The sequence below is a fragment of the Heteronotia binoei genome, chromosome 3 (assembly GCF_032191835.1).
Source record: "Heteronotia binoei isolate CCM8104 ecotype False Entrance Well chromosome 3, APGP_CSIRO_Hbin_v1, whole genome shotgun sequence".
NCBI lineage: Eukaryota > Metazoa > Chordata > Lepidosauria > Squamata > Gekkonidae > Heteronotia > Heteronotia binoei.
Window position 1 is genome coordinate 87,937,929 of NC_083225.1, and position 24,353 is coordinate 87,962,281.

Here is a 24,353-nt window from a genome sequence, read left to right on the forward strand (position 1 = left end):
TTTGCTCCACAGGAGCAAAGTCTGTCGGCTAAAGGGACTCGCTGATATCTCCCTTGTAAAACTTTGGAGGGAAACGCGTTTAGTCTAGCCAACATAAATGCCCTGCGATGACTTGGAGTGGTTAGGTCTGATAGATAATTGGGCATTTTGCCACAAAAAGCATAAAGACCTAAGGAAGCTGGAGAGCAAATATAAGGATCACTGTGTATGCATTCTGAGTAAGAAGCTTATTTGTATAGGAAAAAATGCATGAAAATTAGTTCCAGGACAGCAAGAGAGAACCACTAAATGAAATGAAATGAAATATATCACAGAATACTGATGTGAACACATCATACGATTCTGAATATAGCCACTGTTAATAATTAAAAATATAATTCATGGCACAGAAAAATGGCAGTACTGTGAATCAGCCATGTGAGCAAAACATAAAATGGAAGAGGTTTGTAGAATTAAGGAGAGCACACAATGGAGTATCAATTTTGAGATGGTAAGGTGGGTTTGCTACTAAGCAGCTAAATTAAGAAAGCTTCCATGGGGAACAGCTATTCACCTGTCGTCCTTTTGGTTGTGTTGTCGATGGCAAGTCCTGCAGAACAAAGTCAACCCAGGAAAAAAAATTCATTTTACTTTAAATATATATTACAAAAGTTGTACTGTTACTACAAAAAGCCAATTTGCAAGTATTAACAAATGCTTTAAAAATGATAATTTCAAAGAAAATATGTCAAACCCAGGCTGTTTAGCAGCAAGCTGAAGAAAGCAGGTAAAGTTTAAGCAGACAGAAAATGTGCTTTTAATAGAGAATTCAACATCTTCAACACAAAAGCACCTGTAAGTGAAGGAAGTTCTAGTAGACTACCTTTTCAGTCTTAAAATGCTAATTATTATATATTCTTAAAATATGGGATAGTTATAGTAATACATTTTGTCACTGCAATTTGAAAGATACTGCGTCTAGCCACTGTTAAAACATTTTACAAGTTGATTTAACTAATATGGATTTAAAGATATTTGTAATCCATGTACATTTTAGATTGCCTGTAAACAACATATCCCTTTACCTAATCACAACTGCAATATTTTAAACAGCATATAGATTTGCTGGTATTTAAATTAATAAAAACTTCACAGAAAATACCATTTCTTAACAAAATTCTTAGGCTGACAGTACAAGAGACATTGCAATAAAATGTAGTCTCTACAGGTGCTTTCTAATGTTTTACCATATACATTCAGACAAAGAAAAATGATAAATATTAGCATCATCAACTATCACATTTAATAGTACCTTTTTTGCCTGAATATATGGCTAAAAAGGAAGTACTTTGTGTTAAAGATGTGATGTTAATAGCTTGGCTTATAAATGCAGTTTAAAGCCAATTCCTTTTGCTTTTCATATCCAGGCAAGGCTCATATTTCACAAAATATGTGCACATACCACAACAGCAGAGGACACACCAATTCCTTAACTCAGATAGCGGAAACCAATATTGCAATCTAGAAAGCTTTTAAAAAAACAAAGATGTCCAGGTCTGGAAAAACCCCCCAAATACCTGCTAATACAAATATTTTGCTTTGAAAACACTATTTTAAAAACTTCAGAACGGAAATTAGTCCTTTTTTTACTTAGTTTTAAAAACATCAGGATGAAGAGAATGATAAGCATATCTCAGGGATGAGTGAATTTTTATATTACAACTGAATATAATTCATTAAGTAGATTTTAATTAGAAGATTAGGCTGCTGAATAATCCCCTGAATGAGAGAAGATGGGGAATTACACATCTAAGAATTTTACTTTATCAGCAGAACACAATTTTCCACTGAGCATGTCATCACAACAGGAATGGTAGATGAGCACCAACATGATTTGAACACTCTCTGTCTAGAACTGGAGGTCTTACCGAAACAGAATTGTTAATGCTGCTATGACCATTAGCTGGGGACTGTCTGGATGTAGAGGGGGAATCTCTCTGAAATAAGACACAAGGTTCATTATCACACAACACTACTATAGAATACAGATATATTTAAATCAACAGTTAAATTCACAGGCTTGGAATTTTCTTTTTTTTTTTTAGCCTTTTCATCTCTGGAAGATTTTATATTTTAAACTGTACACGTATCCTAAAATTAATCTTTGATCAGATCTCTCATTTTCTTAGTATCTGGAAAGGTTTTATTCTGATAAATACTATTGTAAGAGTACCAAAATACTAAAACTAATTCACTAAATTTTCTTCATCTCTTGAATTCTTGCAAAACATGATCTGATATTTTTAAGTTAGGTGGACATAACTGGTCTTGAGAAAATGATGCATTTTTGGCCTGTGAATTCTGGCAATGATTTTCAACCATACTAATATCATGGCCTTTTCAGATCCTGAGCTGGCACAGGGCTAAATGTTAAATGTCTACAGGATGCATGACTTTGAAAATATTAAGATAACATTTCTTTTCTGTTGGGGTATGTAACACATGACTAAGCCCCACATGAAAGCTCAACAATGTGGATACTTCCGCAGCAAATACATTACAGAAAAACATGAAGGCAAAGATACGGGATTTGAATATTTCACTATGGTAATACTCAAAATCAGATCAGTACATAATTTATAAAAATGTTGTTTTAATCCATATTAATTTAATCCATATATGGACCAAAGAGAAGATTATGCAGAGCCTTTATATTGTGGCCCAAATGTTATGTTATAAAGGCCAATGGCCACTTATGCTATGAAAACACACAGTGGAATAAATTCCTAAAATACAGTTTAACAATGTAAATGGATTTTATACCTATACTTGTGTATATTTTTACTTACCAATGCATACCGCATACATATGTATATAATGGGACAGCTGAATGTTTTTGTGAGCAGCCACCCTAACGTAATCAGGAGTGGCTCTACTACCCTCCTGTTAAGCAAAGAGGATCAAGGAGAAGATTATGCAGAGCAGTTACATTGTGTCCCAAATGTTATGGTATCCTTTGCTAAGGGGAAAGCTAGAATTGAGCCTAATAGGCTCAATTTGAATAGCCTTTTATGGTTGGCTATTAGAGGTGTATATTTGATTTATCTGAGCCAGAAAAATACCTGAAAACAATACCTCACTGGTATTTTTCAGGTATTTTAAAGCCAAATCCAGATCAGAGATCTGTATTTAGCCACCGTTATACAACTATGTTATACCTACTTTATTCTCTTGTTATCCTTGGTTTGTAATGGTCTCTAGCTGAATACAAACAAACATTTGCATTTGGTTACCGATATAGCTGGCCCCCACAAAAAGCCAATTTTTTTCCAGCCTTCATTTGGGTGCATTCAGCTACACCAAGAAGGCATTTAACAAGATCATTGTCTCTGTAAATGCCTTCTCCTCCAATCCCCCTGCTGTGGCAGTGTAACAGCATTGGAAAGGCCAGGTATTCCCTGGTGGAGGACTCAGTGGAGGTGATGGTGCAGGAGTAACTAGCTGAGCTCCCCTAAGCCCACTGATCCCAATCCCCTGGAGTACTAGTCACACAAGGCTGCCATCTGGCCTGACCTATCTTGCATGGCCATGAATCTCTTCTCCTGCCCCCTTCCTCCAGTGTCCAGAGTGAGTGGATGTTCTTCCACCTGAGAGACATGCTCAGCCTCCACTGTTCATGCCTGCCCTGGCAGATGAGTTTGTCTTCTTCATGGTCATCCTCCCCCTCTCTGGACCTTGGGAAGTGAAAGATCCAGGAGCCCTGTCTCTGCCCCTCTCCCCACTCCTCTTTTTTTGTTGCCTGGCGAAGATTTTCCTCTGTTCAATAATTTTCGGTATTTTCATGGCATGAGGACTTTCCCCTAAGGTCTTCCTGTCTACCAGCATAGCCCAATGTGGCCCGCCCCAAAAAGCAAACTTTAAACCTAGCCCAATGTGTCCTGCCCAATGCTCCTGGGCTGGGGAGCACTGCCATGGATATCTACAATGCACCCACACTGCGAATGTGCTTCTTGTTGGAGACCTACCAACACCTGGGCACACACTACCCTTGCTGCATGAAGTGGGCCTGCCAACTGCATGAGACAGATGTGGAGGGGTAGAAGCCACAACATCACTGGCTATCCTCTGCAGGCACCCCACCAATAAGTTTTTACTATATTCGTAGCATGAGGAGTTTCCCCTAGGTGCTTCATGTCTACCAACCTAGCCCAATACATCCCCCTCAGCCGCCCCATGTCCACATCTGCCTCATCATGATTTCTGTCCTGCATAGAATCATCTCTTCAAATATTGCCCTGTCCATATCTGCCGCCTCACAACTTGTGCCCCACCTAGAATTGGTGCTTCAAGCTTCCCCTCACCCACCCTATTGGCGAAATGGATTCTGGTTGTGGCCAGCCACTCTCACTCAGGGATATCATCAAAAGGCCCTTCTTGTTTTCATCCTCCCCTTGTTCACCCTGTTGGGGGAGATGGATTCTGGCTGTGTCCCTGTTTCCCATCCAGGGCTCTGTTTTTACCTTAAAAGCTCTTGTTTCCTGCCTCCCCTTGTCCACCTCCCTTTGAGGAGATGGATTCTGGATGTCAATGGCAGTTCTCACCCTGGGCTACATTTTGGACTTGCGTATTCCTTTAGGGTTTGAGGGCTGCTCTGCCAATCATGGGCATACTCATGAACCAAGATCTACCTCATGGATCAATATCCACCTATGCAAACCTCTATCTCGTCAAACATCCACCTATACAAGTGAGCTCATTTGACTGCACCCAAGGTTTCTCCATCTATAGCAACAATGTCCATAATGAGGAGGCAGATGGGTGACCACTAGGGGTGTGCATTCGGTTCGGCCGAACTGTATAAGCCGCCGAATCACCACTGATTTGGCCGTATACGGAACTGGCTGCAGTCGATTCTAATTGGGGCCCATTATGCGGCAGCTGAGTACGGCTCCCCGTATACTTCTGTATATATATTTGGAAGTATACGGATGTCAATGCAAAAGGCGGGAAAGTGGCTTCTGCAGCCTCAGGGGAGCTGCTTGCCTACTTTCCCGCCTTTCGTAGCCTTTTCCCGCCTCTCCCATAGCCTCCCTGGGATCAGGGAGGGGGGGAGGGGGAAGAGGAGCCCCAGCAGCCAATCCAAAGCATGCATTTGCAAAATGCATTGCAAATGCATGCTTTGCAGGGCTGTTGTGTAGCTGATGGCCCAGCCATCAGCAACATTGTTGTTCTTTTGATCTTTTGCTTACTTGGGTATCCAAGTAAGCACTGTTGTCTGGCCAATCAGAGAGCAGTGCTATTTTTTGAAACTGCTCTCTGTAGGGCCAGAGAACCTTTTTAAGGAGTCTTCCTGGCTGGACTCCTCCATTGCTGCTGTGTTGCTGTGTGTTGGTAGGTGTGAGAGATTGTGCTGCTGCTGGCTGGCCCTTGGCTTCAGCTGCTGCCTGCTGCTCTCTCACTCAGCCTTACCAGTCTTCCCTGGAGTAGAGAAGACAAGGTAAGACAGTCTTGGGGTTCTTGTTTTTATTTTAGTTGGTAAAAGGACTTTTTAAGACTCAGAGTCCCTTTACTTATCCAGATTTGGGTGGTGGTGGTGGTGGTGGGGTAGCTTATTTGGGGTTAGGGGGTTAGGGGTTCTGCTTGGGGAGAGGGCCTGGGATGGGGTTTTTTTTGCCAATTTGCCCATATCTTAATTTAGTGAGAGGACTTTTAAAAGTGCAGTGTCCTTTTACTTCTCCTGATTTGGGTGGCTTGGATTTCTTGGGGTTAGGGTGAAGGGAGGGGTTGGCAAAGTTCCGGTATTGTTAAAAGTTAAGTTTTTTACTGTTTTAAAAGGATTCTGTGTTTGATTTGTTGCTGCTTGTTGTGCTTGGCCAGCTCTCCCCATGTTGTTTGGGGTAGGGCTGGAGAGCTGGCCTCTGTAGATTGTGTGTTCTGTGGCAGGGAAGCTGGCACCTGGGTGAGAGACCCAGAACCAGCAGGCTTGTTGTGTTTGGCCAGCTCTCCCCGTGTTGTTTGGGGCAGGGCTGGAGAGCTGGCATCTGGGTTTGCTGCAGCCAGGTCTGCAGAGCAGACCTTGAGCAGATTGTGTTTTGTGTGGCGGTGATGTTGGCAACTGGGTTTATATTGGTTCCAGGCCTGTACTGCAGAGTAGATAGAGGGATGTAGTGCATTTGGGTCCTATAGAGATTATCTGGTGTGAAGTTAGGTTTGGCTTTGGGTGCCCCAGGAATTGGACCCCCTGGTCCAATTTTTTGGGGACTTGGGGGGTTTGTAGGGGAGAGTCCCCTGTGGGTTCCCTCAGTTTTTGGGGCTCTCTCTCAACCCCCCTGCCCCCCAATAGTCTCTAATTATGCCCTACGTTGCCATTGCTTTCAATGGCCCATAGGGTATAATGGTGGAATAGGGGCACCCTCTTTGGGTGTCCCTAAGAGAACATAAGAACATAAGAGAAGCCATATTGGATCAGGCCAACGGCCCACCAAGTCCAACACTCTGTGTCACACAGTGGCAAAAAATTTTATATACACACATACACTGTGGCTAATAGCCACTGATGGACCTGTGCTCCATATTTTTATCTAAACCCTTCTTGAAGGTGGCTATACTTGTGGCCGCCACCACCTCCTGTGGCAGTGAATTCCACATGTTAATCACCCTTTGGAATGGGATCCCCTGGCCAAATCTTTTTGGGACTTGGGGGTTTGTAGGGGAGAGTCCCCTGCAAATTTGGGGGCTTTCCCTCAAACCCCCTCCCCTCCAGGCGGCTTCAAATATACCCTATTTGCCATTGATTTCAATGGCCCATAGGGAATAATGGGGCCGTATATTCGGAAATAGCCGCGCATCTACCAAATAGGCGGTTATTCCGAGTGCGGTATTCAGCAGTATTCGGGATTCTGAATTTTTTTCCCCATATACTTCCGAATCTGTGTAATTCCGAATTTATTTTTTTTGCATATCCCTAGTGACCACCTTCCAGGAAAAGGGTTGGCCACTCCCAGAATCCATTTTCACAACTGGGTGACTGCTTTGGGTTGTGTGTGGCAGGCCACCCCCAAACTCCAGTCATCACGGCAAGGCGGGTGGATGACCACCTCCTGGGCCAAAGGTGAATGGTTGGCCATCCCCAGAATCCACTTCCACAACTGGGTGACTACATCTCAGGTATAAGGAAGAGTGTGGGGGGCCACCCCCCCAACCCCAGTCACTGGGGAAGGCAGGCAGGTGGCCATCTCCTGGGCCAGAGGAGAAGGGTCAGCTATGATTTACCCAAAGAGCAATCTCCTCAGGGCACCTGCTTTGGGGGACCGCTACTTAGCACCACACAGCCAATTGTCACCAAACTTAGGGAATAGGAAGAGGGGCAGCCCAGGGTGGTCCTCTGTGAATTTGATGCCTCTAGCTTGCAGGGGGTCAATTTGACACAGTCCTGAATCCTGAATCTGTTGCTGTTATCTCCTCAGGGAGCATTTTCCTGGGGGCCCTGCTTGAGGGGCAGTTACTTGTCCCCACACAGCCAATCCTCACCAACCTTGGAGGGCAGGTAGAGGGGCATCCTGGAAAGGTCCTCTGCAAGTCTGATGTCTCTAGCTTGCAGAGGATCCATTCGACACACCCCTAAGAGAGCACTTTCCTGGCGTCACCTGCTTTGTAGGGTTGTAGCTTGCCCCCTAAACCTAATCCTCACCAAACTTGGAGGGCAGGTAGAGGAGAATCAACTGGAGACTTGCTGGAAGTTTGGCATCTCTAGTCTACAGGCAGGCCATTCTACTGCATTACAAACCTAATGAACTGGCTAAGTGGAAAGGTTTGTTTGTGAACCCCCATGAACCATGAACCTATACGAATCACCATTTTCCCAGTTAGTGTCCATCCCTACTAGTGAACTCAGAAGACATATGCCTTCTGAGTTCACTTGCTGAGTTGCACCCCCACCACCGTGCATAGAGAAGGCAGCAGGCATTTAAAGAGACTTTAGTCTCTTAAAACGCCCTCTCCTCCAAGCCCTGTTGTAGCGGTGGCATGACTCTGCAAGTGATGAATTCTCCTTTATTTTATTCTATTTATATCCCATCCTCCCCAAGCAGGCTTAAGGCGGGTTACAAGGTTACAAAATTGTGACAATAAAAGCAATTGCATATCAATTTAAAATCAGAACATTTAAAATTCATAAAAGTAACAAGAATCAACACAGAATGCCCTGGTGGCAATGCTGTGATGGACACATTCTGAATGTGCTAATGCCAGTTGGCTGTGGACCATAGGTCCAGGCTACTGGTAGGGGAGGCCAAGAGTTGGAAGAATTTGGGCACCCGCTGCCTCAACTAAAAGCCCAGCAGAACAGCTCTCTCTTACAGGCCCTGCAGAACTGCAACAGGTCCAGCAGGGCCCTGATCTCAATTGAGAGCTTATTCCACCAGGCTGGGGCGAGGACCACCAGGAGGTGTTGATCAAGTGAGCACAAGGCTCTACAGGGTATATATGGAGAGAAACGGTCCCCATAGGGTATACTGAACCGAAAAATTTCAGGTTTCCTGAAAAATTCCCAGATGCTATACCAATATTGGGATTTAGGACTATTGGAAAATATCAGTATTTTCTGGGTTTTAATATACCCAAACCTTGAAAAAATGACTTTTTTGAACACCCCTATTGGCTACTGTATGATTCTTCCCTAGGTTTGGCAACCCTGAGCTATCCTCAGATATACAGCACTGAAGAGTAGTAAGATAGATAAAATCTTTGGCTTGAAAATTAACAAAATCTTTTAGGGGTTAACTACGCACTGTATACAAATACATATAGCAGAACCCTGATTTTTTTAAAATAAAAACTGCTTTATTGGAGAGATGAGTGTTGAATTAAAAAAAAAGGAGTGGGTGAAGGGGAATATAAGGCTTTCTTCATTGTTGATCTGCTTGAAATCACTGGTTCACTCGTTTTCTCTTCTATAGAGATCCTTATGTATGCTTACTCATATTTTGGTTTTGCAGCAGAGAAGTGGTAGGCAGGAATACAATATCATCCCCTTCTGCCACCTCTTTTCTCAAAACTGCACCCTTCCAAAGTAATTTTTCTTTTTAAAAAACTGACACTGGGGATCCACTAAATATGTATGTTACTACATTTTTTTAAGTTTTTTTACACATTAGTTTTAAGGCAGAAAGTTAAACATTATGAAGAGAGCGCTTAGAGCAAGATATCTCCTATTCAGAATTAAAATGTGATGATCCTGGAGGATTACTACTGGCTCACTTTTCAGTTTTTTCCCCTTTACTACAGTCCATAGTTATTTGACTTGATCCGAACAGTTCTCTGGAGAAATGAAAGGAGTAGTTTTGTACCAGCTGGAATTTGCTGTTAGTTCCTTATAAGGGATGGGAACAAGCAATTTGTGTAAAAAACTGAGGAAACAACAAACATATGCATACTGTTTTGACAATTTACAGATTGCTCAGCCTACTTCAAAGTGTTTGTTGGTTTTTAATCTGAGGCTGTTTTGTGATCAATAATCTCAATGAAAGATATCTCCAAATGAAGCTGATATTTAAGCTTTAATTGATTTGCCCTTGTTTAGCTATCTGACATACTGATAAATCTATGGATTGTTGTGTTACTCCTTGAACAAAGTTAGTGAGTAAAATCACAATATTTATTTAATTCATTCATACCCCGCCTTTCTCTCCAATGGTGACCCAAAGCAACATACATTATTTTCCTCTTTTCCATTCTATTCTCACAACAACCCTGTAAGGTACTTTAGGCTGAAAGAGCGTGACCAGCCCAAGGTCATCCAGCAAGTGATATAAAGCAAAATTTGTAAAAGGGTGGCTAGAGTAAGTAGAATGCACCTGTGCTTTAAAGTATTCTCAGTATAACGCTGTGGCTTAGGTACAGAATTAATAATGTAGAATTTTGAGAAAAGAAACTGTCAATTGAATGCACACTGTAATGCAAGAAGAATTTTGTTAGTTTTCAAGCTTACAATCTTTACAACACCAAAAGAATGCTACAGAACAAATGTCCCCATGGTATGCAATATGACTAAGGTTTATATATAAAACAGGAAGTTTTATATATTGTGCAATGAGCAAGACAAAACAGCATATTAATCCGGACTCTAAAAAGAAACAGAGATGATTAAATAGAGGGCAGTCATACTCCCTAGGTAGAGTGAGGTAAATAGCCTTTTGAAAACGTAGAAATTAATTCCTAACCCCTGTACAAAGTTTAGTATGCAAAGGTTACACAAAAATGTGAAATTAAGTCAAGCCTAAATTGTTCAACAGGTGAACAACTCTCCATTTTTAATATTACAACACTAATGTACTACATTTATATCCCAAATCTTTCTTCCAGCATGGAACATAAGGTGAATACCAAGGCACTGACCAGACACAACCGAGTTAGCTTCACCAAGATTCTTGCATCGTGATCCTTCTAAGCATATTGTTCTAGGTCTGAATTTAGTCTAAAGATTCAACTGGCCTTGGTAACATCCCTGGAGCAGCAGTGAAACAGCTATATTTGTAATCTACACTGAGACTTCTAAACATTTGTGTTGGTTTGAACCTCAAAACACCTTTTTCCTGGAAGGAAATAACCAGTATTATATCTACAATATTACAAGGAGATATTACATCTACTACTACTGGATTTTAAAGTCTGGCATACCAGCATATTTCCTGTTAATTACTGTACTCTGTCATATACATACTTTTTAATAGTGATTTTATTTGCGAATAAATCATATCATATTGGAGATACACACATACTTTACTCTTACAACACATGGACTTCCCTCACTGGTAACTAAAAAGCTGAAATGTTGTACCCATACAAAGAACAAACCTTATTAGAGAAGACAGGGCCACTTTAACAAAATGTAAAATGTGAAGTATTCTTTATAAGCGTGGTAGAGACTTCAAACAAACAAACAAATGAACCATTTTCATATCAGTGTAGAGGAGATCTACACTTGTAGCTAGGAATATATTTATACTTGCAGAATGGAAACTGCATTTACTAGCATGCTATATAATGTAGTAAGGAGCTCCATTTCTTCTTTCCACATTTTTGACTTAAACAAAAGCTTATTATCATTGTTACTTTTTGAAAAATTTAAAACTATTCTCCATAAAATAGATTTTTAATGATTTCCTAGTACACTTTTGTTAAAAATACCTTTATACTCTTTTAGCCCGCTGCTAAACTTTTTTGTATTCCTTATTTTATTTAAAAAGGAAAGATTAACATGCATCCCTTTAAATGAGGTCTTGAACATATCAAACTTCAAATCTGCAGAAACTAATGGAAGATGAAAGCATCTATCCTGTGTTGAATTCCAAATTAGGAATGGGCACTAACTGGCTCATAAACTGAAATTCGGCCCGAACTTGGGCTGGTTCGGAGTTTGTTCAGGCCAAATGTTCAGGGAAGGTGCCTTCTCCAAGCATTTACTGAATTTGTGGTTGGTTCAGCTGCTCAGGGCCATCCATTTAAACTTGACAGCTGACTGGTAGACCCGCCAAGCTATTCGGTTTAAATGGCTGTGAGTCAATAAACCCTTTAATTCCGCTCTCTCCTTTGAAACGGGGGGAAGCAAAACCAATGGGTAAAATGGCTAGCACTTTCTGGGTGGTCCCCCCTTTTCCCTGGCAAGCCTTGACCAGGAGAAAAGTGGAAGGGAAGTGTCTTCCAGGACATTCCCAACCCCTTCTCTTCTGGCAGAGGTTCACTATGGCTGGGAGAAAGGGGGAACTGAACTCACCAGACCAGTTCAGGTGGGGCTGTTTTTGGTCAGTTTGTGGGTTGCCCCAAACCCCAAAATGAACTGCTTTTGGAGGTTCATGCATATTCCTATTCTAAATACACTGACTCTTGCAAATTTTATATATACATATGGCATTTCTATTATGTAAAAGTTTTCACATCAAGGTAGTTTGCTTACTGTTTTGTTCTTATACACATTATCTCATTCAGAGAATCACTGTTTCTACTTCATTACCCCAAAATGTAGTCTCCTGTTCTCAGAAGACCAATCTCAAGAAACTGTCTTGTAAAAATGAAATATGACAGGTATGTCCTTTTTGGTGCTGACAGAATCCCAAGACTGTCAACTGCATTGATCAATGCGATGTAATATATTGCTTTATCAGCCAGCCTCTGCATGTCTTATACATTAAGTTTACAATGAGAAAAACCGAAATTTTAATCTATCTCAAAGATTACACAATCCTGATGTAAATCCAAATAAAAGTGAAGAGCAAGTACTGATACAGAGAAAATATATGCTCAACTGGGGGCATTACAAAAAAAAGGACATGATTTTGACAGAATAATACTAAATACCTTCCTGAGGGAAAGACTTTGCTTCATATGCCTGAAGTCTCTTGGTACCAACAAAATATTTTGGATATAAACCAGAATATTTCTTAATTACTCCATTATTTGTATGTATCATTCTTTTTGTTTAGCTCTACATGATACCAAGGCAGCTCTATTTGGGATAGAATTTAAACAAAGATTTAACAATTTGGGTTGGGCAGGCATGTGGAACAAATTTCCATATAGCAAGTTGCTGAACCAAAGGGGATATAGAGCTGTGACTGAATTTCTCTGGGAACTTTTTTGGGGTGTCATGTTTGGTTTGGGGCTGTAGTGTTGGAGGAGGGAATATTTCACCTTTTTCTCCTTTGCTGCTTTCCTGAGAAATATCACACACCCCTTCTTTGACCTATAGGGAAAAAATATATACAGATACCTCTGTGGTACCTGTGTACCCCACCCCCAAGGTAATATCAGTTTTAGGGAGGGAGCCCAATTTTCACAGCAAAATTGCACAGAAGAAAAGTTCAGTTCCTACCCACTGCTGCAGTCCTGATCTGAATTTCTTCTCTCCCCTCTGCCCTGGCTGCTTTTGATTATTTAAAAAACAGTGAGAGTATCAAAACCTGGTCTCATGTTGTTTGACCCACAGGTACTTTTAAATGCTGTTTCTGTTATGGCATGGTAACCTGATACTCCAAGTAATCCACTTCCCTTGGGCATCCAAGCTCTTCATATCCGCCGACGTGGGGATTCAGGGGTTGGCCTTACAGTGGCTCTCCTCGTTCCTTGATGGTCTGGGACAAAGGGTGGCAATTGGGGGTGAGCTGTCCCAGAGGCACGCGCTGGATTGTGGGGTGCCTCAGGGGGCAGTTCTTTCCCCAATGTTATTTAATATTTACATGCGCCCCCTTGCCCAGATTGCCCGGAGGCATGGGCTGGGTTGCCACCAGTACGCTGATGACACCCAGCTCTATCTACTCATGGACGGCCGGCCCGACTGTGTCCCAGAAAACCTGGACCGGGCATTACAAGCCGTGGCTAGATGGCTCAGGCTGAGTAGGCTGAAACTAAATCCAGCGAAGACAGAGGTCCTTTGCTTGGGTCGCCGTGGTCCGGTGGGGGGGGGAATTCCCCTTCCAGCCCTTGACGGTGTGCCACTGACAATGGCGCACAGGGTCAAGAGCTTGGGGGTACTACTTGAGCCTGCCTTAACTATGGAGGCCCAGGTAGCAGCCACTGCTAAGTCCGCATTTTTTCATCTTAGGCAGGCGAGGCAGTTGGCTCCCTTCCCGGAGTGGGATGATCTAGCAACAGTGATCCATGCAACGGTCACCTCAAGGTTGGATTACTGTAATGCCCTCTACATGGGGCTGCCCCTGTGCCGAACCCGAAAGTTGCAGCTAGTGCAGAACGCCGCCGCTCGGCTGCTATTAGGGCTCCCTAGACGGGAGCACATTCAGCCGGGCCTTCGGGGACTGCACTGGCTGCCAATAATATAGCGAGTCTGGTACAAGGTGCTGGTTATTACCTTTAAAGCCCTATATGGTCTAGGACCTGCCTACCTTAGGGACCGTCTCTTCCCATATGTTCCCCAGAGAGTACTGTGATCTGGCTCCCAAAATCTGCTCGTAATCCCCGGGCCAAAGGAGGCCCGGTTGAAGTCAACCAGGGACAGGGCCTTCTCAATAACAGCTCCTTGCTGGTGGAACCAGTTACCGGAGGAGGTCAGGGCCCTGCAGGATATTGGACAATTCTGCAGGGCCTGTAAGACAGTCCTCTTCCGGTTGGCCTATAACTGACCGGCACCAAAACTACTAAAATACTGAAGGAAGTTTATAGATAGCATATTGCTGGATTGATATACTGATTTTTTAAATGTTTTTAATGTTTTAATTTCTTAATTATGTAAATTGTTATTGTATTTAAAATTTGAATTTTATTGTTAGAATCTCTGTGCTGTAAGCCGCCCTGAGCCCGCTTCGGTGGGGTAGGGCGGGATATAAATCAAATCAAATCAAATAAATAAAATAAACCTTGAAACTGATATGATAAAATAATGCATTTTTTTGGTTTCTGAAACTTACTGGTGGTCTACTGTTTAGACACTTCATTTTTCTGCTTTAAAATGTGCAGTAATTGGTAGACTTATGGAAAAGGTTAAACTTTCCAACAACATCAAGCCTAGAGTCCTTAGCTTTTACTTATTTTAAAATTAACAACAGCTGATTTTGCCCCTTGAGTTCGTATGGAAGTAAACAATATGAGAGGGAAAATGAAACTGGAACTCAATTAAGATAAAATATTAATGTAGAAGAACTCTCCATAGTAAAATTGTGATAATTTGTCTTGAGAATTCTACATACAGAACACTGTTTTCTCTCTTTGGTGTCTGTTCAAATGTGTTTATCATTTCCCCAATGTTGTACCCATGCTAGCTTTCAAAAAGCATTTCAAGGTGAGAACTTTTTTTTTTTAGATCTTAACCTTTATTAGCAGTAGTTATCAACACCATGCACTTTATATCATTGCAGCTTTTTTATTCCAGTGAAGAATACTATAATTATTTTCATCTACTCTTAAAATATGTCCTACAGCTAAGGATACAAAAAAATTCTGCACAAATTAAACACATCTCAAAAAGAATTTGCTTTAATGCCCTCCTCACAATCCTTTCTAGGTGATCAATTGTGGTTTTTTTTCTAAACACTACAAATGTGCATTTGTTTTCTACTTTGTGCACAATATTTTTTTATAGGATGCTGCATTTTTTTGGGAAGCTCAGCAGCATTCTGTATCTGGAAAATATACTATTTCCTCCCTTAGATAACATGAGCATTGCTATTATGACTGTTGTGAAGATTGAGAATGTGTCATAAGCACCTATTGAATATGGTTCACAATGCTTTTACTGATGGCAATCTAGCATCCCCTTCCCATTGGGAAAAAAAGGCTCCACAGATCCTATATGTTGTCCAGTTGTGTAACTCTTGCACAGGAGTCATGCTTTTAAAGGGGTGAAAAGGAGCATGGCTACTCCACATAGCAAAGATGGCCTCTCCCTATTTATTACAAAGATACTGGATGTTGTACTAGTGACATAGAACTGTCATTTGCAGGATTATTTCCTAATGTCTTAAATGATCTCATGGCAAATATTAAAACATTCAGTTTCCATTTTAAAATTATGAAACTGCCATTTAAATTGCCATTAATATATGTTACCAGAATCCACACAGGAACAATTGATACATTTGAGCATGCAGTATTTTAAAGTATGACGTCACTTACATAGTATTTGTCCCAGTTTGTTTGCTAAGTAGGAAAAACATCCTTCCTTAAAATGAATTTAATCATAACAAATCTATTAAAGCATATTTTATACAAGCACATAATTTTTAAATAAACAACTGAAAGCAAGCAACTGTAAACATTCTGCATAGGTGACAGAAAAAAACTTCTTTATCCTTCTAGAAAAATAATTTAAATAATTTTACACTAAAGTACTGCAACGTTATACTTTACCAAACCATAAAGAGGTAATTCAGTTGTGCGCAACACAATTCTATCTAAGTAATCTCTATAAATTTAGCTCATTTAAAGATTTCCATTCTCTTGTAGGTATTTTGTTCATCTGGCTGCTGTAAAATTAGGATATTCCTGATATTTTACATATTTTCCCTTCAGTTTAAAGTTATTCACTTTCAATTAAGAAAACCAACTTGATTACACTCCTACTTTAAAAAAAAAGCTTGATTACTCTCCTGCATACGCCCTCTCTTTGTATATATGTTTTGAAAAAAAGTCGTACCTACTTTGTATTGATTTCATAATCTTCTATTTCTCACACATCGTTCTCTTCAGTATTTAACTAGATCTTTATTTCTCCACTGTTCATCTGTACTCTAATACTTCTCTCTATCCAATCTTATCAAAATTAAAAATGTCAAACTATCCCTCTTCAACTCTCCGCTCACCACAGCCACAACAAAATGAACATTAGCCCTAAATAACCCATGTATATAATATGAAATGTAATTAAATGTCTTATTAATTGAACATTTTTCTGATGCAAAAATTGCTGTACAGTATTACTAGCCTAACCTCACACTCTAGAATACTCCACTTAAGTACACCTGAAGCTTTCCTGAAATTCTGGATCAGAATATAAATGTTAACATTTTACAGAAAGTAACTTTGTTTTAACAATTGTCTATCAGGGAAGGAGCAATTACTTATTTGTCAAACAAGACACAGCTCCTCTTAGTGTACTCCTCATGACTGAATTCTCTCTTCTCCTTTTGTTACTTTCTATCCTCCTTACATGGCATTTCAACTAAACAATGTTAGTGCCAGTTACATTCCTCTTATGCACAAATGAAACATTTTCACCAGGAAAAATGTTATAAATTTACTCAAAATATTTATTTATTTATATTTAGACTTATATCCCGCCCTTCTCACCGAAGTGGCTCATAAGCATAAGGGGTTAGATTTTATGTACCCCCTTCTTGCTACAGAGTTTGTTGTGCTGCCCAAAATCCTGCTCTAGGGAGTTGTTGGACACTCAGGAACAACATGAAGATCCTTCAGGGGTTTGTAAAGGGGGAGGCAGAATTGGCAGAAATGTCACATGATGCGATCTGATCTAAGGGACTGGATTCAACCAGCTTTTCTGCTAATAGGAAAAGGAAGGGTCCCTCTTTGGATACCAAAAAAGTTTGTGGTTAGTATCATGGGTCTTGCATATACAGACATTATGCGTGCTGTAACTGGGAAGAGGGTTGGGGAAGAATGAATGAAAAAGCAGGCTGGATCCAACCCATTGCTGGATACCACATATTACCCTACTAACCTCATTCCATAAGATCAACTACTTTATTGATACTGTCCTATTTACACTGGACAAATAGATTGCCACCTTAAAGTTGGATTTTACTGGTCCCTAGGCACTGGAGTCATTATTACTACATCCTTCTCCCTTTTTGATATCTGTGCTATATATATTCATTTCCAGGCACCTCATTCTTTTGCTGTTTGCTGTCTAAACAAATAACATACACATTTCAATAATTTAAATACACTTTTAGTTATTCCCTTTATATTTAGCTATGTAACTTACACCTTTTCACGTGAATATCTTCTTGTCAAAAGATATTGTTTTTCTATATTACAACTATTGATTTGTCTACTGAGAAAGGTCAAACTAACTTTGGGACCCTTTCTCATAATTTACTAGAAGAACTCCTCTTAATTTTCCACTGTTTCATTACATGCAACTCATAGGAGCCCTGATTTGATGATGTTGCTTCTTACATGCCAGTATTCATATCCACATTTGCCTTTATTTTTCACATTTAAAAGGACTCTAATGTTTGTCTCCTTTTTGAATTCTAATTTCCTTTATCTCAATATTTTGCAGTTGTAGTCCCAAGATTTTAATTCTGAGAAATGATAAGATCCCTTGAGTTCCGCTGTTCCCCTTCATAACCTTCTATTCACAAAGTCCTATTCATCAGCAGCTAAGAATATATTTAAACACGTTTTTACCATCCAGTGTCTTAATTGTTTGCTTTCCATTAGACACCCTGAAAGACCCTTTCCCCCATTACAGGCTATTAGGGGTATTTAATGAGCTGATGCAATGAATATGAAAGCTGGACCATACAGTAGGTGGGTAGAATCTACTCTGTTCCGTTATCTTTGTTGTAAAATTGGTGTGCGTGCTCTAACAGCACAGGCAGAAACAATTTCCCAGAAAGCAATAACATTCAGCCATCAGCAGGCAGTTAGTTACGAGACTGAGAGAAAGGAGAATAATTCATTAAATTTATTACCTCACACGAAGAAGACTGAGTGCGATAACTTGGCACAATCTTGAAGGTGATACTACCTCGCATTTCTCTCTGGAAAAAACAAAGCATTCTGGTTGTTTTTTTTTAAAAGAAACACTACGAAGAGCCACCTACTATCTAACAAAAATCAGAAATCCATCAGCTGCAGCAGGTCTGATGCACTCAAATAGAAATAGATAAGAAATGTCTGTGATAAGCATGTTACAGCTTTTAGAAATAAACACATTTGTATTATTCTGCTGAAATAAAGCCAAATGTGAAATTAATAATCCTGAAAGAGCTTCAGAAATCTGCACACTGAAGACATCTTGGATCAGTAAACTGCTCCAATCTCCATATTTTCGACTTACTTTCTTGTTGTTCATATGATTATTACGTTTGCCCATTTCTTGGTACTGTATAAATCTTAAATGTCGAGATTTAGATATGTATATAAGCAGTTTTAATAGAATAATGCTACAAATACAGTAAGAAGAAGAAGAAGAAGATATTGGATTTATATCCCGCCCTCCACTCCGAAGAGTCTCAGAGCGGCTCACAATCTCCTTTACCTTCCCCCCCCCACAACAGACACCCTGTGAGGTGGGTGGGGCTGGAGAGGGCTCTCACAGCAGCTGCGCTTTCAAGGACAACCTCTGCCAGAGCTATGGCTGACCCAAGGCCATGCTAGCAGGTGCAAGTGGAGGAGTGGGGAATCAAACCCGGTTCTCCCAGATAAGAGTCCGCACACTTAACCACTACACCAAACTGGTTGGATTTATATCCCACCCTTCACTACCTGAAGGAGTCTCAGAGTGCCTTACAATCTCCTTTCCCTTCCCATCCCCATCCCCATCCCCACAACAGACATCCCGTGAGGTAGGTGGAGCTGAGAGAGCTATCCCAAGAACTGCTCTTGAGCAGAACAGCTCTGAAAGAACTTGTGGTTCACTCAAGGTCACATCAGCAGGTGCATGTGGAGAAGTGGGAAATCAAACCCAGTTCTCCCGGATAAGAGTCCATGCACTTAACCACTACACCAAGCTAGTGAACCACTTAACCATTATACCAAGGCTAATGAGGTAACATACTAAAAAAAGTAACATTTCAAAACTTTTAACTTATAATGCTGTAAAAATTTTAGGTGAAAGCTAAGGTCTACTGAGTGTTTTCTTGTCATAACTGGATGTATACTGTACATAGCTCCTTTCAAAACAAGCGATGAAGTCAGATTCTAAGAACAGGGTTATTTTCTGAACAAAGATAACCAAATTTTACAAATGAAAACTACTTAACAGAACACTTTGGAAATAGCTTCCTTCCTATGCTTTATGTTATTATCTCAGTCTATACAACAAGATTATGTTTAGTCAATGCCTATGAAAGGGAACAAATAACACTGGTAGGTAAAGCATTTCTTCTTTGTATTTCATGAAGTAATAGGTTTTGTCACCAAGGACCACTGATACACTGGTCTTTAACTCTAGCAAACCTAGTCTGTTCTTTGTGCAATCAAGAGTAAGTATTTGAATCATCATTCATGTTCAGAGAGCACATTTTTCAGGGCACAGAAAAAATGCAAACATTATAGGATGCTATAATGCAAGAATAAACATTTGTCATTATGACAGACTAATCCTGAATGTAAAAGAAATAGTGCATGTAACATATGAACCTATGAGTGCCAGAAGAGGATCTTTCCCCACCTTCCCCTTTCCCTAACAGCACTTATGAAAAGGCACTGCTGGGGGCCTTCATGGATAAAAAGCCATGCAACCTGGGATGGGAATTGTAGCAAGAAGGAAGAATCAAGTGATTTTGCCCCTCCTCCTTAATCAAGTGATATTGCCCTAGAATTTCCACTGTTTCAAGATCGAGAAAAATTTTGCTGTATTTCTGCTCCTTATTGTTGTTCCCCAGGCTTTTTGTCTAGCCCCTACCACATGACTGGCTGATCTGACTCAGGAAATATCTGGGGACTTTGCGGATGGAGTCAGGAGAAGGTTGTGACAAGCACAACTGAACTCAAAGGGAGTTCTGGCCACCATATTTAAAGGGACCTCACTCCTTTTAAATGTCTTCCCTCCACTGGAAATAATGGAGGATAGGGGCACCTTCTTTTGGGGCTAATAGAATTGGACTCTCTGGTCCAATCTTTTTGAAACTTGGGGGGAGGGGTTTGAGAAGAGGCATCAGATGCTATGTTGAAAATTTGGTGCATCTATCTCAAAAAACAGCCCCCCAAGCCCCAGATACCCACAGATCAATTCTCTATTACACCCTATGGGGACTGGTCTCCATAGGGTATAACAGAGTACCAGCGGACATCCCACTCCCTTTCTGCTAACACTGAAGTGGAGAGTGGGCCTTCAAACCAGGGGATCCTCTGCCCCCAACTGGGGATTGGAACTGGAGGAGCCAAAGCCTTTGTGTATAAGTAGCCGCAATACAAATTCCAAAGTATATATGATTTATTTTACAACCAAATGTCAAATATAACAAATTGTAATGGAAATACTTCTAAACAAAGAGCTTTACAAAGAGATGTATACCAGGTCAGACCAGAATAGAGAGTCGGATACAGGGCTCATACTCCATGATCAGGACTATTTTAGGGACTTTAGGGTACTTTCAGGTCAAAAAAAGGGACCAAAATCCCTTTACTTTCAATACTCTTTCTTCATCCTATGGGAACGAGAAAAGCAACATTCAAAAGAATGTTTTTTTTAAAAAAAACACCCTACCAGTTATGGTCAAACAAAAAACCCCTTAATCCTAGAGCTGAAAAGGACTCCATGGCCATCTGGTCCAACCACTTGCACAATTAAAGAAATTTATAAATGCCTCCCCCCCATACCCACAGTGACCCCTGCCCTATGCCTAGAAGATGGCAAAAAACCCCCCTCCAGGATCCCCTGCCAAACTAGCCTGGAGAAAAATTGCTGCCAGACCCCAAAGTGGCCATCAGCATTTCCCTGGGTATATAAGAAAGGGCCACAAGAACTAAGCACTGATGCAACCCTTCCTGCTCTCTTTCCCATGATCTGCCTAAATTCACAGAATAGCATTGTCATCTGATGGCCATCTGACTTCTGTTTAAAAACCTCCAAAGGAGGAGAGCTCACCACCTCCTAAGGAAGCCTGTTTCACACACACACACACACACACACACACACACACACACACACACACACACACACAAGACAAGCCTTCCTAATATTTAGCCAAAAACTCTTGATTTAATTCCAATTTGTTGGTTCTGGACCCACCTTCTGGGGCAACAGAAAACAACTCCACACCATCCTCTATATGACAGCCCTTCAATTACTTGAAGATGCTTATAATATCTCCTCTCTAGGCTAAACATAACTAGCTCCTTCAGCCTTTCCTCATAGAACTTGGTCTACAGATCCCTCACCATCTTTGTTGCCATTCTCTAGACACATTCCAGCTTGTCTATATCCTTCTTAAATTGTGATGCCCAAAACTGAACACAATACTGTTGGTGAGGCCTGACCAGAGCAGAGCAAAGTAATACCATCATTTTGTTTGATCTGGACACTATACTTCTGTTGATACAGCCCCAAATTGCACTGGCCTATTATAGCATCTGCATTACACTGCTGACTCATGTTCAGTATATGATTCCCCCAAGACCACTAGATCTTTTTCACACATACTAATGTCAAGAGAAGTCTCCACCATCCTATAATGATGCATTGGATCATGTAGAACTTTGCATTAATCCCAATAAAAATTCATTTTATTTGTTTTAGCCCAGTTTTCCAGCCTGTCAAGATCATCCTGTATCCTGACTCTGTCTTCTACTGTACTTATTCTTGTCTTCTACTGTGTCTTCTACTGTACTTATTACCCCTTCCCAGTGCCTTTTTAAATTTTTTGGTAGAAAAAGCCCAGCAGGAGTTCATTTGCATTTTAGGCCATACTGCCTGGCCTAAGAACATATGGTTGCTGCATGGCAGGTCAGGCCAGCCGAAGCCCTGGCCAGCCCAGGTGGAGCTCTGCTCCTGTGGGCTCCAGCAGAAAAAAGCCCTGACTCTCCCAATTTAGTATCTGCAAATTTAATAAGCATTCCCTCTATTCCTTCACCCAAATCATTTATAAAGACAGTAAACAAAATGGGTCCCTGGACAGATCCTTGAGGCACTCCACTTGTCACTCCTCTCCAAGAGGATAAGGAACCATTAACAAGCACTCTTTGGGTGTAATCTAACAACCAGTTACAGATCCACCTAACGGTAACAGGATCCAAGCCACATTTTTCCAATTTGTCAACAAAAATATTATGTGGAACCTTATCAAAAGCCTTATTGAAATCAAGATAAACCATGTCTACAGCATTCCCCTGATCCAGCAAGATAGTAACTTTCTCAAAAAAGGAGATAAGGTTAGTCTGACATGACTTGTTCTTCGAGAAACCCATGCTAGCTCTTAGTAATCATAGCCATCTTTTCTAAATGCTCAAGGACAGACTGTTTGATAATTTGTTCTAAAACTTTTCCAGGTATAGACTAAGGGTGTGCAAAAGAAAAAAATTCAGAAAAATTCAGATTCAGGGGTATTTGTGGCTAAACTATTCGGGAGGCCGTATATCTCCTAATCGCAGATTTGGGAGCTGACTCTGATTCGGGAGATATCCAGGTATTTCCAAATATCCTATGGGTCATTGAAATCAATGGCAATAACAGTTAAAGGATAAAGAAATCCCAGCTTCAGTGACAAATAAGTGGAGTGTTGAGGGATTCCACACAGATATTTCTTCTGTGGGGCTGTGGTTCAGTGGGCAGATGTCTGACATGCAAGGAAGGCCATGCATAGTAATAGTGCATTCAATGCAGTCCTTGAAGAGCCTCTACCCCAATTTTTGAATGAGAAAGATTCTCTAGTTTGATCTAATGTACTGTTTGTGCCAATGGCAGTAGTATGGTGGCACTGGTTCTGCACGGGGACATGGCGTTGCCTGTGGAGGAGAGGCTCCTGCAGCTGCTATGCAAATCTGGGGGCTCTCCCTCAAACCTTCTGCTCCCCAGAATCAGCTTTCCCACTGTTATTACAGTGGGAAAACTGACTGATTGCTTCCCCCCCCCCATTGGGAGAAATGAGCCTTTTTGGGTGCCCCTAGAATGGGAACCCCTGGTCCAATCTTTTTGAAACTTGGGGGTTATATAGGGGAGAGGCCCTTGTGGCTGCCCTGCAAATTTGGGGGCTCTACCCCAAACCCCCTGCCCCCTAGATGCACTTCATTATACCCTATTTTGCCATTGACTTCAATAGCCCATAGGGTATAAAGAGGCCAAACGGCTGCCCAATTTCGGCGGCAATTCGTGGCTGTAGTATATGGCTCCCAAATCAGATCAGAGAATCTGATTCAGCTCTATACTGCTTTAATACAGCTGAATTAGCTGTTTTTTGAGGGTGCATTCGGTTCGACTGAACTGAATGCACACCACTAGTATAGAAACCAAGCTGATGGGTCAGCAGTTACCTAGATTACCCCTTTCCCCCCTTCCTGAAGATGGTGACAACATCTGCCCGCCTCCAGTCTTCTAGCATTTCCCGTTCTCCAAAAATTCTCAAAAATAATGGCTCAGAAATTACATCTGCAAGTTCTTTTAGTACCCTTGGATGCAGTTCATCTGGCCCCAAGGACTTCATTTCATTTCAACTAAGTATTTATGTATTACCCCTCTGCTGATCCTAGGCTGCAACTCCCTTCCCTCACCATGTGTTCTGTTTTTGCCACGTTGAGCACCTTTTCCCTCTCTACTTCTGGAAAATTCAATTTTTAGCTTGTATTTTTACTTTAATTCAACTTTTACTGATTGTTTTAGTCATATTAAATGAAAACAATTAAGGTTTTTTTTAATTTGACCCTGGATGGGATATGGCTAATTTTTATTGATTTTACAGAAATGGAAGAAATGCCAACCAAAGAAGAAAGATTCTAGGGCACAAAAATAAAAACTTAACAAGGGGAAAGTGCCCTGAAGAGGCAATTTAACATTGTACCTGGGACGAAATGCTGAAACTTACCAATTTTTAAAGACATTAGGCCTGAATTGCTGCAACTTGCCTAAAAATTATACTGAAAATCAAAAAAATGTACATGAATTACTTTTTAAAATGTCATATACCCATTTTAGGGACTTTATGGACCTAGCATTTTTAATAAGAGTCTTTTAGGGACTT

At 40.8% G+C, this 24,353-nt stretch overlaps 1 protein-coding gene across 20 annotated transcripts in view; it reads right to left on the reverse strand.

Annotated features, from left to right (window-relative positions):
• The window catches only part of CASK (calcium/calmodulin dependent serine protein kinase), a 382,103-nt gene that overhangs the window by 64,045 nt on the left and 293,705 nt on the right, over positions 1-24,353 (reverse strand). For 6 of the 20 annotated variants that reach the window (XM_060234158.1, XM_060234154.1, XM_060234159.1 and 3 more), the window contains 3 exons: positions 18,147-18,215; positions 1,908-1,976; positions 554-589 (listed from right to left, as the gene is read on the reverse strand). In XM_060234158.1, coding sequence (XP_060090141.1) covers positions 554-589; positions 1,908-1,976; positions 18,147-18,215 — 174 coding nt within the window. Of the gene's footprint in view, positions 1-553; positions 590-1,907; positions 1,977-15,600; positions 15,625-18,146; positions 18,216-24,353 lie in introns of all 20 variants that reach the window. The other 14 variants (XM_060234148.1, XM_060234153.1, XM_060234150.1 and 11 more) reach the window with 5 other exon arrangements.